This window comes from Myxocyprinus asiaticus, chromosome 33 (assembly GCF_019703515.2).
Source record: "Myxocyprinus asiaticus isolate MX2 ecotype Aquarium Trade chromosome 33, UBuf_Myxa_2, whole genome shotgun sequence".
Taxonomy (NCBI): Eukaryota; Metazoa; Chordata; class Actinopteri; order Cypriniformes; family Catostomidae; genus Myxocyprinus; species Myxocyprinus asiaticus.
The window spans coordinates 26,701,291-26,719,616 of NC_059376.1; the positions used below are offsets into that span (position 1 = coordinate 26,701,291).

An 18,326-nucleotide genomic window follows, 5' to 3' on the forward strand; every position below is an offset into this window, starting at 1 on the left:
TATAGATTTTTATGATTTTAAATAATTGTTCTAAGACCTTCTGTCAAAACTAAGAAATGTCAACTACCATCACCCAAATTGTAAAATAATTGTTTGGGATGAGATAATTTTCCTCATTTTAAATGGGTCCTCTTCATAGCTACTGTAGCAGAAACACCAGAAAATCAAAATGGATACTGTATTTACAACATGTGTGTTATGCAAAATATTGTTATTTTGTCATTTGCTGTCAACTCTATTGTAGATCTTGAGGTTTGACATACACTCGGAAAAGTGCTCTAATCCTGCATGCTATTCTTACTTGAGATGTTGCAATGAATACAGCTGAATTCTAGCTGAGTTAGCAGAGCCAAACGCATCTGCAAAAATTAAGATTGCAGTTTGTTAAATGTCAGGAGTGTCTTTTCAACTTTCAGATGCCTTTCATCCCTGAGAGTGTGTCAGGTTTCACACTTTATAAAAGCTTTACTGTAGGTCTTTCTATTGGTTTTCACTAAGCTGTGGCAGAAACCTTTCACTGCCAATGGATCCAGCCACCACTCAACACTGATGACTCGGTGGTTGAAAGACAGAGAGGTCTGAGTGTATGAGATGAGACATCAGAGATTATGCTGCCATATACCTAAGCCCTCCTTGCAAAAAAAAAAAAAAAAAAGCTTACACTAGCAGGAATTCAAATGCTGGTTCACGCTGGTTAACACTAGCTTGGTATTGATCTAGCTGGTGGACAGTCATGCTATTCACCAGAAAAAAGTGCATGGTCTTTTGCAAGATAGTCTCATGACATCTTGTAATGATCAGTGTGACATGGCATACTCATAATATATCGTACGACTTTCCTCTGAACGAAAAGGTATTGATACAAATAAGGCATCAAATTTTAGCTAGCATCCTATCCAACACTATTTTCAGAAAGGAAATGTCTGAACAAATTTGGTTACTTATTCTATATTTTTTTATGCAATACAAATGACTGATGTATGTCAATAACTTGTAATACGCTTCCCTCATCTTGATCCAAACCCTAATGTTATCATTTTTCATGCTATACAAAAGTTACTTTCCTATTTAAATCATGGTTAGGTTAGGGGTTTGGGTAAAGGGTTGGACTTTATGATTAGATTTAGGTTTGGAGTTGGGTTAGGGGTTAAATTTAGGAAAAAATCGAAAGAACCCTTGATAAACCCCAATGTTTCTCTTTCTTCTGTTGGTACACAACAGTGGTTTTTCTATTAAAGTCATGTTTAGGTTTAGGTTAGCGTTTAAACTTAAAGGGATAGTTCACCCAAAAATAAAAATTCTCTCATAATTCACCCTCATGCCATCCCAGATGTGTATGACTTTCTTTCTTCTGCAGAACACAAACAAAGATTTTTAGAAGAATATTTCGTCACAGTTGCATAACCCATTTTTGCACCACTGGGATCGGGTTGTCTTTCTTGTGAAGCTGTTTGACAAAGGAACTCATGGTTAAGCTAGTTTAGTAGCCTGGTCTGGAGACCAGCACAACAGCATCCAAAGCATAAAATATGCTGTTGACCATCAGTGATCTTTTCTATAGGGCTATCATTGTCATGTCAATTGATCTCAACCCATCTGCAAAAAATGATTCAGACACCCATTTCAGCGTGATAACCAACTTTTTATTGTTTGTTTTTGTGATGGTCCATATTCAATAATTATAACTCAGCTTTTCCCCAAGTGAATCAGAAATACTGTACAATATCAATGACATTGACTAAGAGACAGTAAAATAGTCCTTGTATAGTATACTGTGACTAGTAATCTGAATGTGCTGTCATCCCACAGAATAGGGTCTGACAAAAGATTTAAGAGCGTTGCTCTTCTTCTGCAGTGAAGCGCTCTGATGCGGCCTTTAGCCTCACAGACCGTCTAACCAACATCCAACCAAAGTAAAACCTGCAGAAATATTGCTTATAAATCTAAGACTAGTTCAGCACACAAGTGTAGACTTCATATTGATAAAGAGTAATAGTACACATTTCCTCAGTGTCCTTTTTACTAAATTACTTGCAAATTATTGGTACAGTACTTTGGGGGATTAAAAATACGTTTATATTCACATCAAGTATATTTCTAATGATTAAAATACCACTTCCAGAGTGCAAAAGTACTCTATTTTTAACTTTCCTCCTTTGCACTTGTATACGTTCAAGGTACAAAGAGTTGAATGCCCCAGCTAAGTGTGTTACAGTGACCTAAAACTACTAACAATGAATGCGCTGAATATAGTCAGACTAAACTTAAAAGAGCGTGAGCATTTTGACCTTTAACGAAACCAATAAGCAGCAAACAATAATATTGCGGATACTAATGTCAGAGGAGCCTATGGAAGATGTTGTCTGTGTGATAAGCTGATGTCTACATCAAATTTAAACCAACATTTACATTAAAAGTCAAATGTGTGAGTGACTTTCACCAAGGAACTGAAACTCACGGCTGGGGGTGAATCAGAGGAAAGTAAGGGACTCACAACATCAAAATAGCAAAAATAAAACTTTTGTTTCACACACACACACACACACAATTGATACAACAGACATTACCCCCATACACAACATGTACACACTAATACACAATGTACAAAATATTTAAATATTCTACGTCTTAACTGTACAACAATATCATACACATCAGTGTTACAAGATTTCAGTTTGCCTTTCATAGATTTCTTTCCATTAATTTAACAAAATGTACACCGATATTTACAGATAATATTTAGAATAAAAATGTACAGAATTATACAGTATAACACTTTGCTCACAAACATTATTTAACATTCAACGTCTTGAAAAGGAAGAGATGCTTGTTATACATTTCATAATTTGCATTCAGCTAAAATATGGTTCAGCGTTTACACTAGAATGAACTCAAGATCAAGTTATATTCGTGTTTTCAGGGCAAATTAAAAGTGCTTTAGCTCAGGAATCGTGGTGCTCTCTCACAGTCAGGTCTGTGCTTCGTACGTTGTTAACAAAAAGGCCCATAGAGAAGGTGAAAATGAGCCGCATTGTGCCACTTGTGCCAAATGATTCCAGATTGTCTACAACGCTTAGCGAATTAGCCTCAGAGTGAGTCTGATCAATATCTGTAAAGGTTGTGGTGACTACATGCAATTCTACCAGTGAACATTTGCAATTATGTATTAATGAGTTACCACTGCCTAACATCACAGCAGGATATGATTGTAATTGCATTAGTCCATTACCACTACCTGTGACCATTATAAAAAGAGGCATGTGCTTATGATTGCATTGGAATGTCAAGTGAGTGATCTGATTATTGCTTCCAAACAAAATGTTATAGTAAGCATTTTAAACTTTAAACTGCCTCCCTATGCTCCCCAATGCATGTTCATAATATGCAATGTAAATCTGCTGTTGAAATATGTGCTTGGCTTTGTGACTATGCAGCCCATTAAAGGTGCACTCAGTCATTTCTCTCATTAAAAAAAAAAAGTTCTACACAAAGAAATGAAGAGTACTTTTGACTAATATGATTATAATGATGATCTGACTTGAGATGTTGAATGTATAGTCTTATCAGTGCCCTAAAAACACTGTTTTATTCTACATAGGATGAGTTGCCACATGGGAACCACCATGTTGAGATCACATGACCAGCATTGGTGACATACAATACTGAATGGCTGTGAATAAGGTACTACGATGACATATGTAATCAAAAACGTGTACTTTTGCATCATGCTGCACCCACACCAATTGGTGTCAGTATAAAGTCCAAGACTACTTTTGCACTGTCCAGTGCAACATAAACAAAAAATAAAGAGTGCACCTTTAAGCTTGTGTTTGCTCCTGCTGCTGTTTTGTGGGTGTGTGTGCCTTTATCACTTCTGAGTGCTGTTTAAAATGCTTTTCTTCATCACAGTCTTTCCCAATATCTGTTGATGTAGAATTTAATGTGTGAGCTGTACTACTCTCCTCTCTTTTCTCTGCCCATCTCTTCTTATTAATCACTTGGTTGCTGTTGAAACCAGAGGCAATTCTAGGTTTTCAGCCTTATATGAGATTTTGTGGCTCAGAGTAACATTTCATGGTTTCAGTGCAAGAGGTTAAGAGTTCAAATTCTGCCCGACTGACATTTAAAAAAATAAAAATAAACCAATTAAAATGTTGTTGTACATTAAATTATGATCACTGGGCAGAATAGCTTTTAGTTTATGTCACAGCCATGAACATGATTTGCTACTTGCTTTTGAAAGTCAGAAGTAAGTGGTAAAATGGTGAGGGACATACTTATTCTACAGAGCATTTAAGTGGACAAAATGAGCTGTGCAAGATGAGTCATTAATATTCTTTTGTCTTTTTCCCTGGAAGAGAACTGAAAAACGTGCATGTGTATACCTGCAAAAAGGTTAATATTGTTAACTTTAAGGAGTAAGCTGAGAAGAGAGAGATCACATAATCACAGACTTTTAGGGGGTAAACAGAGTCTAGAATCACCTATGTTTGAAACAAAACCAGCGTTGTATTGTGCTCATGAGGTGCAACTCTGGGGCCACTTGACAAGAAAAGGTAAAGCGCACAACCCAAAACTGCCACTTGTAAACAGCAAAACAAACAATACATATTTCACACTCATCATTAGAATAGTCTAAGCGATAATGAGAGGCACCAGCTGTGCTTAATGGGGAGTGGAATGTTCATCTCTGAGAGCCGTAATGCAGAGGCCAGGCATACAGAGAGGCTCCTTCAACCTACTTATCAACAGCAAACAGTGACACCCTATGGACAATCCTGTGCTATTGAAGGAGCAACAATAATATATTTTTACTTTACTGCTTACTGAACAACAACACACTACAATAAATTGTGCATTTAAAATCCTGACCTTGATGAATTTTTTCTGCGCTGAGTTCTAAATCAGTGTGCTCTTTTCCACAATCTCATCTGACTGCTTGATGAAGGCATACTCAATTCCACATCAGAAACTGCAATTGGCATTTTATGTGACAATTGTGATAAATCATTTTAAGTAAAATAAATAAATCAATAAAAAAATGTCTGTCATCATTTACTCACCCTCATGTTGTTACAAACCTATATGACTTTCCTCTGAAAGAACGTCTTAAGGTTTTGGAACAACATTAGGGTGATTAAATGATGACAGATTTTCATTTTTGGGTAATCTCTCCATCTAAATCATTTCTTATCTAGTGGGATGGTTTCATATATTTCTAACATCCTAAATCTCTTTAACGAATGGCACTACCATCAATCTTGGAGCAAGAGTGTGCCAAAGGGGCTGTAGCTGTTTAATTATTTCACCCTTGTTGTTGTGAAAATGCAGTGGTTACTACGTTGCTATAAGAACATCTAAAAGTGTCCCCCCCACCCCCACCCCCCACTCACACACACACACACACTCAAGGAGGATTCATTAACATGCAGCCGTGCCGTCTGACACAGGTTCCCCTGGGTAACCAGCATAGTCTGTGTCTATTTTTAACTCAACAGTCTTTGTGACAGACACGAAAGCTACATGCAGCTGGATGATCAAACGGTTTGCTGTTTTACACATCAAAATAGCCTAGGTGTTTTAATAAGGCCCACAACTCGTCTCCCACTCTCCACCTCTCTTCTTTACACTTTTCTCTCCTATTCCGCCCCTCTTCTGCTCCCTGAATCTATTCTTACTAGATCATTGAAAGCAGATCATCTTTATAAGGGAAAGTTCACCCAAAAATTTAAATGTTATCAATTACTCTCCCTCATGTTGTTCCAAACCCCTATTAACCTATCTCTTTTCGTGTACCTCGAAAGAAAGATAGTCATACAGGTTTGGAATAACACGAGGGTGAGTAAATGACAGAATTAGAATTTTTGTCAGAACTTTCCCTTTAAGAGCACAATAGCCAAACTAAAAAGAAGAGGATGCTTAAGTTTACAGATTACTAGGCAGTGAGCATTAAAGGGCAACTATTCTCATTCACATTAGGCAGTCTTCACTGTTTGCATTCTAAACTACACATAAAGCAACTACACATGACACAAATCAAGATGGACTAACCTTTGGTTCCTTAAGGAAACTGGTCCTATTCTTCCAGCTCAATTATTTGACTTGAATTTACCTTATAGAGACAAGCAACTGCTTTTTCACTTCAGGTTGATTAACATTTGTTACAAATTTTTCCATTTATATTTTTCATAGACTGTGTTATTTAAATTGATTAAACATGGTTTCTTCATGAAGACATAGAGAAAAAAATAGGAGAAATTGCAAATAAATATACATATTTTTTTTTTTAAATCTCTCGAATATGCACATTAATGAGGTCATGTGTGGAAATGTGAGTGACTTTTTTATATATATATATATATATATATATATATATATATATATATATATATATATATATATATATATTGAAATTCCACACAGATGACCTCATATTATATTGCATATGTTCCAGAGATCAGCAGCGCAGTTCGGAAAATGGACAGTGTTGAACAAGGGTCAAATAATTCTCCATGCAGTAAACTCACATACTGTATGTATATGTAAAAAAAGACATTGACATTGGTAAATCATAAGCAAACAGCACTTCTTAACCATTTAAATGTTTTGTGGCAAAATATAAGTTACTAAAAACATAACATACAGTAGTTTTAAGTACCATCCCCTATTAAGAGTCACTTGGAATTAGTCACTTGGAATTACAGTATTATTACATATATTCTGCGATATAGGCTAGTCTCCACTAAGCGCTATAACTGTCGGTAGAAACTGAAAAACTGTAGATTTCACTTTTACATACAGTATGTCTCCACTGGTTTAGAACTGGGTTGGAAAGTAAAGCTGAGAGAATGAATGCCAGTTAATGCCATTCAACAAAATCCCTTTTATTGCCACTGCAGATATGCAAATGTTGCTCTTAAATTAATGTGTTATTAGTGTTAGAGCTATTGTAATTGGTGGAGCTAACTTGGCTAAATCTGTACCCCTTATTGCATTCTGAAACTGTACATCATTTCTTGTGCTTTGCACTGTAAATATCACCTATCATCAGGCAGTCACATTTCTTGTTTTCTTTATTAAAAAAAAATAAAAACCTCTACATAAACTTTCCAAAAATGAAACTTAGAAAAGAAGCTTAATCTAGTGGCAAAAACAGCCTGTACCTGACACTGATACTGTATATATATGATATACTGCACTGAGACTATGTGTGTTGTTTACGAATACATAGTATACTGTATATTGCCCTCCAGTGGTAAAATGTGAACATGACAGACTGTAGTAGTACAAAGTCTGTAAACTCTATAACCAAGAACACTTGGAAAAAAGGAACATGTGCTTTACTTTTTTAACAGCTATCAATTTGCTCTACTGTCAGGTGGTCTGTACTTAACAGTGATACTTAAATATCTATTAGAGGGCTTATTATCATTAAGTGAAAGTTTAAGTTTCTCTGAAGCCCCTCTGAGTTGTCTTCAGAGCTCTGAATGTGGGTTTAAATAAAAATCCTGCAGGATAATGAGGCTCTTGTATGGCATCTTCTGCATACTGTATGATGTCTAGAGTTCAGCATCATTGGCAACACCTTAACCTGAGCAAGAACGATCACCACAACACACACAGAGAGGGGTGTGTTAACACCCCTATGGCATTTACTGGGCCCCAGACCAGTCACAGAGACATAACTTCTCACGATGTGTCCTAACCAGGAGTGATGCATCAAATTTCAAACGACAAGCAATTTTAAATGAAACTGTTGTGATTATGGATGTTTAATATGCAGTTATGAGGAGCAGGATTTTGGTCTAATTAGATTTCACTGTGGATGAGGAACTTGTCGCAGCCACGGCTGGTTAGGACTAAAAAAAAAACCCGCTTTTCTCATGGTATTAATCTGTTGATTATGTTTTCTTCATTTTCGTCATTACTATATTAAGGGATATTTCACTTAAAAATGTTTTTTTTTTTTAATCATTACTCATCCTCAAGTTGTTCCCCCTATGACTGGCAAGACTTTCTTTCTTCTAAGGAACACAAAAATAGGTTTTCGCCTTAGTCACCATTCACTTTCATTGCATCTTTATTTCATACAATAAAACTGAATGGTGACTAACACTGCCTAACACCTCCTTTTGTGTTACATATAAGTCAGTCAGTCAGATGGGTTTGGAACAAAATGAGGGTGAATAAATGATGATTTGTTTTCATTTCATTTCATTTCTTCTAAGGGTTGATTTAATTTATCTGTATATGAAAATAAGATTTACAGTCAAACTCACAAAGCCACCTTACATTCAGTTATGCGACTGATCTGGAAGCCCTGGGGTCTCACCTTAAGAACAGCATCTTTAGTCTGAATGAATAAAAGGGCGCAGAGGAGGCTGTCTGTATAATGGCATGTTCCTTGCTTACTGTAGGTAGGGCTGCACGTGTGATATAGTGAAGGATCTCTGTGTCTTTCTTTCCATTTTCTTGTTATCCTGCTCCTCTGCATGGCTTGGGTTAAGGTGTGACCAACACTAGGACCTTCTTATCTGTTCAGCATGTTCCTATCTTCTCTTCTCTCTTTCTCTCTCAGTCTCTGGTTGGTGGGTTGAAGGATCATGACTCAGATTTGGGGGGGGCAGGATTGGTCTGATAACTGCTGCCATATCCGCTGATAGAGGTAGAGTTGGTGATGAGTTCCACAGGAGAGGTGCTGCCTGGGCCCAGATAAGCACGGTGACTGGGCATTGGAGATGGAGCTTCGCTGGGGTTCTTTCCAAGTATAAACCTTGTCTCATCTTCCAGGGTGGAAGCCTCCTTTGCCAGACTCTTGCGGTAAGAGACGGATAGCTTGTTGGAGCCATCAGGGAGCCAGTTAAAGTGACGAGCAAGGAAAACCAGTGGAAGAGGAAGCATGGCTACAATAATGAGAGCGAAACACATCACTAGAGCCCAAGGAGGATAACTCTGAAACCTCTCCATGGCCTAAGTCGAGAGAGAGAGAGAGAAGAGAGAGAGAGAGAGAGAGAGAGAGAGAGAGATGGAAAAAGTCACATTTGAGAGAAAAAGGAAGACAGATAGTTAAACATTTTTTAAAGGAATGTCCCGGATTCAATACAAGTAAAGCTCAATTGACAGCATTTGCGGCATAATGTTGATTACCACAAAAATTATTCCGACTTGTCTCTCCCAATGGTGTAGCTAAGGTTGCGCCAGGGTGGGCCTAGGCCCACCCAAATTAGACCCAGGCCACCCAGAATATTAGAGATCATTCTTTGACTTCAGATTTATATTTATTAAAAAGTTTAAAACGTGCATAATTTCTGATTTCTGAAAGTGTGAAAGAATGCGGCGCTTCTCTGTTGTTAAGAAAAATTTGGTAAACCCTTTTGCACATACTTTCCATTTTTCTTCCCCGGTATGAGTTTTTTATGCGCTTGAAATTAAACATAACAACATATAACCATCTAAATTCCATCCTGACGCAACAAGCCAATCACAACAAGGCATTTTGTAGTCACGTGACACTTCGCAGCTGGCACGCCAGGAGGACAGTGTAGGTGAGTAAACTAGGACACGTTTAGCATGATTTTCAATTCAAAACCTCTAAAAATGTAAAATACCTATAAGCTATAATAAACATATTAACCAAAAGTTTATGTTGCCATTATTTTCACTTTACTTGAGCCTTGCATTTCGCCGGTTCGTGGGGTTTTACAGCCGACGCACATGGGAGGGCTAAACATTGGTGAATAAATGATAAGCTTCATTTTCACTTCAAAACCTCCAAACCTCATACTGTACAATGCCATCATGCCCTTTCACTGCACTTGTAATCTATTTGGCAATGCTCTGCTCAGCACATTGCAGCGTTTATTACTATTTTGTTGTGTTCACTCATGCTCACTTTGATGAAAAAGTTATTGTTTTAGGATTTTTTTAATAGGATATATATTTCAGCTAAAGTTACAGTAGGATTATAGTTGTATTGATAATACTATTAAACATAATATTACAGCAATGAAGCCAGACATTGTATTTATTCACGATTAGCTGCTCATATGTGATGTAAAATATCATACAGCATTGCTTTGTTAGACACACGTCAATTCAGTGTTATTAAAATAATTGTAAAGAATTTTTATAAATGATTTCAGTAAATTAAATGACTTTTTTTTTTATTAAATTTATCAATAACAATAAAATATTATGATGGTAAGTAAATAATATGAATAAATAATAACATTGCCTTATCTTTTGCAGTCTCAATAAGGTTTCAGGGCCATGGGCCAACACAAAAAGGGAGTGTTGCACAGCTCTCATGTACTTGGTGAGTACCTTACTACTTTACTATTCTCCTTTATCTTTGGTCATTTTGCAGGTGATTATGGTTATTCTCATCCTATTTGCCCCCACTGTACCACAGGCCCCGTAACATTGCTGGGAAAATGTGGGACTGTTATACCAGTATCCAGGGTTGGGGAGTAATGGAATACATGTAACGGGGTTCCGTATTTAAAACACAAAATATTCCACTACAGTTACAATTTAAATCATTGGTATTTAGAATACAGTTACATTCAAAAAGTATTTTGATTATGGAAGAAATTACTTTGCATTTTATTGTCATTTGTTTCATTTAATATTTAGTCCTTTCAGATGGAAAACATTTATACATATAAATGATGCGATCCAAAGTGCATTTGAACAGCAGTGAAAAACTTTCTTATGATGTGTTACATTCATATGAGCAGACAGAGAAGTACATTTGAAGTAAGTTTTGAAATAAACCTTGTGTAAATTGTCAGCTTTACGCTTAGCTAAAATGCTATTTCTAGCCATTTTACATGCACGTGTTACCAGGCACGATCATATTTTTTTATCAAGAAAATTCACGTTGGATCATAATTTCTTTTTTCTAGTAAGACCTTTGATATTAGGGCAAAAATCATATTCTTGTTTTCCTGTAAAAATATCTAAAAATCATTAAAACAAGATCAATTTGATTTATCTTGTTTTAGAAACAACACTGCACAAGATATTTAGGTTTTTCAGAGAATGTATTTTTAACATGTGTATTTTGTCTTACTCTACTGGCAGATTTTTTAGTCAAAACAAGTGAAAAAATCTACCAGTGCTGAAGAAGTAATCCAAAGTATTCAGAATGCGTTACTGACCTTGAGTAATCTAACGGAATATGTTACAAATGACATTTTACAGCATGTATTCTGTAATCTGTAGTGGAATACACTTCAAAAGTAACACTCCCAACGTGCTAGTATCCTTCCTCACATAAGGCGTTTCAACAGACATAGAGATCCCAAGCCCCTCATTATGGTGAATGTCTGTTGTGGATCCGATATATACAATCATGTCTTGCAAATACTCTGTGTGCATGTCACACACACACACACACACACACACACAAATAAATAAAAAATACTGTGAAATCTTTTTCTTTTTGCAGGTTTAAACTGTTGAAATTCAAGCCTACCCTTCCATTTCGTCACTGATTCATCCATGGAGAGTTATTTTTATGGAACAAAAACGCACTGAAAGGAGTGTTATTCACTGTAAGTTGTAAATGTCCTGAGTCTGCATGATGTGAAGTACTATGTTACTAGGCTCTGCTTTATCAAGAGGCATAATGAATGACATATTGAATAATAATGAAATGTTAACAGTTTTATTAGTTATGGTTAAACAAAAAACACAAATTTCATAGACCATAGTAATTTCACTACTTACAAATTTCATAACAATATAAAAAACAATATACATATAATAATATTTACTAAACAGTATGAAATAACATTAAATATTAACTATAAAGAACATTTAAACAACCTTTTATAGGTTCAATAATGTCTGAGTGTGTGGTTCTCCTCAAAGCATGGAGTAACTCACAAAGAGTGTTGCACGGCACACACATGTATATTGTAAGGCACCTCTCCTTTGTCTTCCGTGTGCTGAAGAGATGGACCTTGCAGTGCCACCTGGTCCTGCTGCCCTGGGAAGTGGTTTGAGGATCTTCTGAGGGGAAATGCCTGGCTGTCAGACGCAAGGGATTGTCTGAGGCAGGACGGCCCCTACTGCACCAATACTGTGGTGAACTATGCTGCTCAAGCAGCCCTCTCATCAGGTTGATCCTGAATTGCAGGGAATCAGTGGTGTGCCCTATCAATTGTAAAGGGCCAGTAAGGACATGACAATGGACCCAGAGATCCCAAGTCCCTCGTAGTGGTGGATCGAGTGTAACCAATAAGTACACCACACAAAACTACAATATAAACTCAGTTACATTAATCTCAATCTCATTTATATTAGTCAGAACCCATTTTGCCAGCTTTCCTTTCATCCAGGTGGTGTTTTCTCCAGCTGTTCTGTGGCATAGCGGTTTGTTTCCTGATCTCCTCAACAAGCTCCTCTGTTATAAACATTTTCAAACACTAGACCTCTGTGGGAGATGCAGGTGGGGTCTGACTTTAAGGGGTAAAATTGCTGGTAGCCCTCCAGCAGGAAGAGCTTACCTCCTCCACCTCCTTTGGTGTTGTGTGTGCAGGTGATGAAGCAGTGGCTGAGACACCTTGAGAATTAAAAAAATATTTCTCTGATCTCCTCCGCGGTTAATTGTTTTCATTTAAAAGCAGACATCTTTTTCTGTTGCAATTGTGTAAATAAGACTGTAAATAAATACAATTAGCTAAAGAATTTGTGTGTGTGTAAAATCCGTGACGAGCGCCAATGCGAGTCTGAGGAAAAAGTGACATGTTGTGACACTTATCATCGGGGGAAATGGAAGACTATGAAGCATTACAAAAAAATAAAAAATAAAAAAAATAAAGAAAGAAAACTATGAAGAATTACTGATGTCAATCCTTTATTTCAGATTCTTAGTTTTTATTAAAAAATAATCTTATTTACCACATTAAAAATGTGTTAATAGATTCTCAAATATGTCAAACATATGTGTTTATATAACTTTTACAATGATCGTACTATTATCGAGATGAACGTAATTACTGATAGGCTGTGACCATGGCCATGTTTGTTTACACTGCAATGCAGACTTCAGAGTCCAGAGCCTGTCAACATAATATTTGTTTCATGTAAATAAAACATTACATTTGAAAGGTGATTTTTTCTCAATTATTTTTGCTGCTGTCTTATACCAATGTGTAGATATGCACTGTAAACTTGTATTCTAATACCTCTGTGTTTATTTGAATGCCCGTTACATAAATTTATTTTATCACGTGTTTGAAAAGACTGTTTAAGCATCTATTTTAGACATAAATGACAAGCACTTAGCCAGTCTCTCTCTCCATAGCAGCAGCACGACAGCAGATTTGGTGAGTTTCTTAGTTAGTTTTTCCCCTATTATCCACAGGGTATGTATATGGACAGTAAACTTGTTTTCTTCTATGTTTGTTTGAATGTTCGTAATATAAAATAAACACATCCTATGGTTGAAAAGACTGTTCGAACTGCTGATTTAGACATAAATGATGAGTGCTTAGCCAGTCCTCCTGTACATAGCAGTGGCAGAACAACAGCTGATTTGGTGAGTTTCTCAGTTAGTTTTGCCTTAAGTATAAGCAGTGTGTGGATATGGACCGTAAACTTGTATTCTGTGTTAGTTTGAATGCCTGTAACATAAAATAAACATCCTGTGGTTTAAAAGATTGTTCAAGCAGCTGTTTTAGGCATGTAAATGGCAAATGCTTAGCCAGTCCCTTTCTGTAGCAGCGGCAGCTAAACAGCGCGAAAGCAGATTTGAATTTAAAATGTGCCAGTTGATGACGTTAGACACGAACGTTCTAATAACACCGGTGTGATCGTAGGCCCAAGGACAACTCTAGAATGATCAAACCAGTGTGATCGTACGTGTCAAAGGGTTTAAAAAAAAAAAAAATTGGGCTAAAACTTGGCCCATCCATTTTTATTGAGGGCCACCCAAAAGTAAATTCCTGGCTATGCCCTTGGTCCCTCCTTTTCTTTTAAAAAACAAATACCTGGGTTACAGTAAGGCACTTACAATGGAAGTGAATTGGGCCAATACATAAATGTTAAAATACTCACTGTTTCAAAAGTATCGCCACAAGATGTAAACAATATGCAATATGCGAATATATTCACCTTTTCTGTTTAAAGTTATATCCAATTTTATAACTTTGTTGCCGATGTAGCGGCATAAACTCTAAAACCCTACAATGACGATTTAAACAACTTAAAGGCTCAAATAATAAGTTTTAACAGAAGAATTCATGTAAGTGCTTTTTTAAAAATATAAGCTTCACATTTCTGCATTTAACCCCTCCAAAAATTGCCCCATTCGCTTCAAGTGCCTCACTGTAACTTTGATTTATGCTTTTTTAAAGAAAAGGAGGGACACATTTTTTTTTTTTTTAATTTTTTGTGGTAACCAGCACACATGCTGTAAATTGAAATTAACTTTTACTGAACACAGAATATCATTTAAATTTGCATATTCTTAAAACTTAAAAACACTACTGTGTCGGTCTGCGGCTTTTTTCCATTGTTTTTCTATGTAAATATGCACTAAATGTATGTCTTTAATTGTTGTGCTGTGTCTCGTTGTTTTTTCTACATCTTGTGCAGGAGCGCTGCGTAGTGACAGTTTCAAAAGAATGTCAACAAGTATGCATTCTGTCTGAATGGCCCCTTGGGTTGTTTTTATATACACCATATATACTGTACATATACTGTACATACAAATATTTTCAGACTTCAAGACTTTTTTCAACTTTAGGACAGGTATTTGTCAAGCCAACATTCCCATTTTGTCTTGACAAACTTTCCTTTTTCAGTTCAATATGTTTTTAGATTTTATATTCCTTTTCTATTTTATATTCCATTAATATTCTTATATGTACTCCCTTTTTGATTAAACATTTTTGGCAAAGCTTGATTTGAGCAGGGTATAGTTAGTCATGAAAAGGGAGACAGGAGAAGCGAGAGAAAAGTAATGTGTGTTCAACTGACCAGGTCCTGCACCCATGCATTGTATCCTGGAGGGCTGATGGTCATCTCTACAACAGATGCAGAAATCAGTATGATCAGGCACACTGGAGACACGTACTTCCACAGATAGAAGTATACAGTGTAAGGCCTGAAACCCAGCATGTCCTCCAGATCCTGCATGAACCTGCTCAACAAAAAAAAAAAAAGCTTTTTAGAGACTTTTCTGGGGTTATTAAGCACAGACAAGGAAGAAATATGATTTCAGAAACGCCATCCTAATTTAGTCATTCTCTGAACAAATTCCAAAGAACTTCACAAGTGCTAAAAGTCTTCCTTCCCACCTTTTGGTGCCATAGATCCAGGCTACAGATACATTCTCTAGAATCACCACAATGGTGAGAGGCAGACCAGCAGAGTAGTCATCAAACATGGTGACAAAGTAGTTCCCTGAACGCTGGACGAACAGCAGGCCGCAAAAAAAGGCCACAATGCAGCAGCCCACTGGGAAAATACAAGATCAAACAGAATATTCAGTGTCTCCTAAAAGTGAGTCAAGTAGCATCACTTTCTCAGATTGTTAAGAGATATATCTGGTGAATAATCACAACAAAACTGGTTTGGCAAAATGCATAAGAGTAAACGTCATTTACAGAAAAAAAGAGATGACCACGTAAGACAGAACGCAAGTGAGGAATTTATAAGACATTTCTGCAGAGCCACAAAACCAGGAGATCTCACCTGTGAGGACCTCTTTGCGAATTTTGAAGGCATCCAGAATTGGTGTGGTGATGCCAGTCATGGTGCCAATCATGCTGCCCAGTCCCAGGTTAATTAACATGAAGAAAAACATGACAGACCAAAATGGAGAAGCTGGAAAATGGGTCATGGCCTCTGTGAAGGCAATAAAAGCCAAACCAGTGCCTTGAACAGACTGATGAGAGAGAGAGAATGAGAGAATGTGATCAATAGATTGGAATATATTTATTTCACAAACTATCAGTTGTTGTTTCAATTGAGATGCTGGTTTTCAAAGTTTGAGATCTGACAAAAGGGAATGTAATATATTAATGGCTCTAAAGTAGATCTCGTAAGTAAGTGCTGAACACCTGCCTTATTGAGTTCATCCTCCAGCAAACACTGCTCCAGCCCCAGCTGTTCAAAGCTGTCTTCTTTCACAATTTTTATCACACCGTACAACTCAGCATAGTCAGACGAGGTAAGGTGGGAGAAGTTGACATGAGGGGGAATAAGATCCTGACTTAGCACATTTGAGTTTAAATAGCCCAGAATCTTTTCAGCATTCCTAAAGAGAAAAAACAGAGACATGAAGCTGTTTGATGACTTCTAAAGACAGCTTTATACAGCACCCAATTTATTACCCAATTTTTTTTTTTTAGACAACAGCAACAAAAACAACAATACAATAAAGAGTGTATTATAATGTCTAATATAATGTTATAATTTACACACTCATATGTCACTTAAAGCATGTATGACCTTCTTCTGTGGAACACAAAAGGAGATGTTAGGCATGTAAGCCACAGTCACCATCTAATTTCATTGTATGTAATAAACAGGGCTAACAAGTTCAAAATTTCTCCTCTTGTGTTTCAAGGAAGAAAGAAAGTCATAGGGCCTGGAAATAACAGGACCCTGCTGAAAAGACCAACTTAACCAGCATGCCGTTCCCATGGTCAGCCACATCAGAAACCCATGTTGTGGACCAGCATTCAAAGCAGAACATATTTTCATCAGGGGAGGGTGAGTAAATGATGACCGAATTTTCATTTTCGGGTAAACTAGACCTTTAATCCAATCACTCTTGGATCAGGCCATTCATAACTAATATATTTCCTTTCATTACAGAAATAAAATACATAGATATGTTGAGAGGTCATACGTACTCCACCACACATTTCTCATTCATGATATTGGCTTTAAAGCCCAGCACAGCAAACACCACTAGTGTGGCCAGTATAGAGGTCAGGAAGTTGATGAAGGAGACCAGCACGGCATCAAAATGGCAGTTGTTATCTCTCTTGTTGTAGCTGGAAAAAGCAATGACTCCTCCGAAACCCAGACCCAGAGCAAAGAAGACCTGAGTGGCAGCCTCACGCCACACTTGTGGCTCCAGCATGATCTCCAGCTAAAATCACATTATAAAAAATGTTATATATATATATATTTGATTAAAAAACAAATAGATTTTTCAACTTTTAAGAAAATTACTTCAGTGCTAAATAAATGTCAACTTGTGGCCTTCCATCGTTTATAATAATGTGTGATTAAGATAATGTAATCATTTTTGTATGAAATCTAAATAAACATCCCAACCACACCACAAGAGGGAGTCTTCCAACCATGTGACAAAGATAAAGGAGAGCTACATTTAGCTGGAAATTATTTCTTTTTTTTAAACAGTGCTGACTCTATGTTAAAGCTTTGCTTGCACTGCAAGAAATGGGTACACTAGACTCTTATAGAATAAATCTTAAGTCATTTGAATAGCAAAAGTATTGTGTGTATGTGCTCGTTGAAGAGAGTGTGCATACATTCACCTTACCTTGGGTGTGAACATGTGAGCGATACCATCTACTGCTCCTTTAAGAAACAGCCCCCTCACCAGGAAGCAGAAGAGCACCACATAGGGAAAAAGAGAGCTGAAGTACATCACCTGCAGAAACACAGAACAGGCTTTATAGAGCTTGCCTCAGGTTTAAAAGAGGTTCTATTTTTCTAGTTACACAACCTGAACAGGTGGTGAAGTGTTTATTGGCATGATGAGAAAGAGATTAACCAAAATGTTTTGCTTTACTGAAAACTGCTTAGTTAAGTTCCAAAAACCTAGTGAACTGCCTCGCTACCTACTGCCTACATCGCTTAACTGTCATGGAACCTCTTGTTTGAAAATTTACTTTATTGCCTTGCTCTACCCCGAGTTTCCTGTTTTCTTAAGTGTGTGTGTTTTTTTTTTTTTTTGTGATATATGTATCCCCTGTAATCTTTGTTCAATAATAATAAAAAAACATTCAAAATTAAAAAAAAAAACAAAAAAAAAAACAATGTAGATGGCGAAAGCATCGAGCAATTTTGTCTGGACGGATAATGAGGTTGCTTTATTACTACAATTACTTTGCTGGAGAAGCATCAATTACTCAAAATCTTGAGCAGCACAAACACAGTCCTGTATTCCACCATTGTAGTTTTGAATGTCTCACGTGTTGTTCTGAAGTATTCGCGCACATGCCTATAGACTGAACGCGTAATACGCGTGCGCATGACGTCATCGTTTTCACAAATTCTCGTTTTTGTATGTTTACACGGAGACGATAACGGCATCGTTCTCAAAAACTTGC

The 18,326-nt window shown here is 36.8% G+C and overlaps 1 protein-coding gene across 1 annotated transcript in view; it reads right to left on the reverse strand.

Moving 5' to 3' along the window:
- Window positions 1-6,434: 6,434 nt before the first annotated feature.
- Window positions 6,435-18,326, reverse strand: part of LOC127424499 (sodium-dependent neutral amino acid transporter SLC6A17-like) — a 32,819-nt gene continuing 20,927 nt past the window's right edge. The window contains exons 6-12 of the mRNA XM_051669783.1: window positions 17,534-17,644; window positions 16,875-17,116; window positions 16,081-16,273; window positions 15,709-15,901; window positions 15,312-15,471; window positions 14,992-15,154; window positions 6,435-8,970 (exon numbers count right to left, since the gene is read on the reverse strand). Coding sequence (XP_051525743.1) covers window positions 8,602-8,970; window positions 14,992-15,154; window positions 15,312-15,471; window positions 15,709-15,901; window positions 16,081-16,273; window positions 16,875-17,116; window positions 17,534-17,644 — 1,431 coding nt within the window. The 3' untranslated portion in view covers window positions 6,435-8,601. The remainder of the gene's footprint in view (window positions 8,971-14,991; window positions 15,155-15,311; window positions 15,472-15,708; window positions 15,902-16,080; window positions 16,274-16,874; window positions 17,117-17,533; window positions 17,645-18,326) is intronic.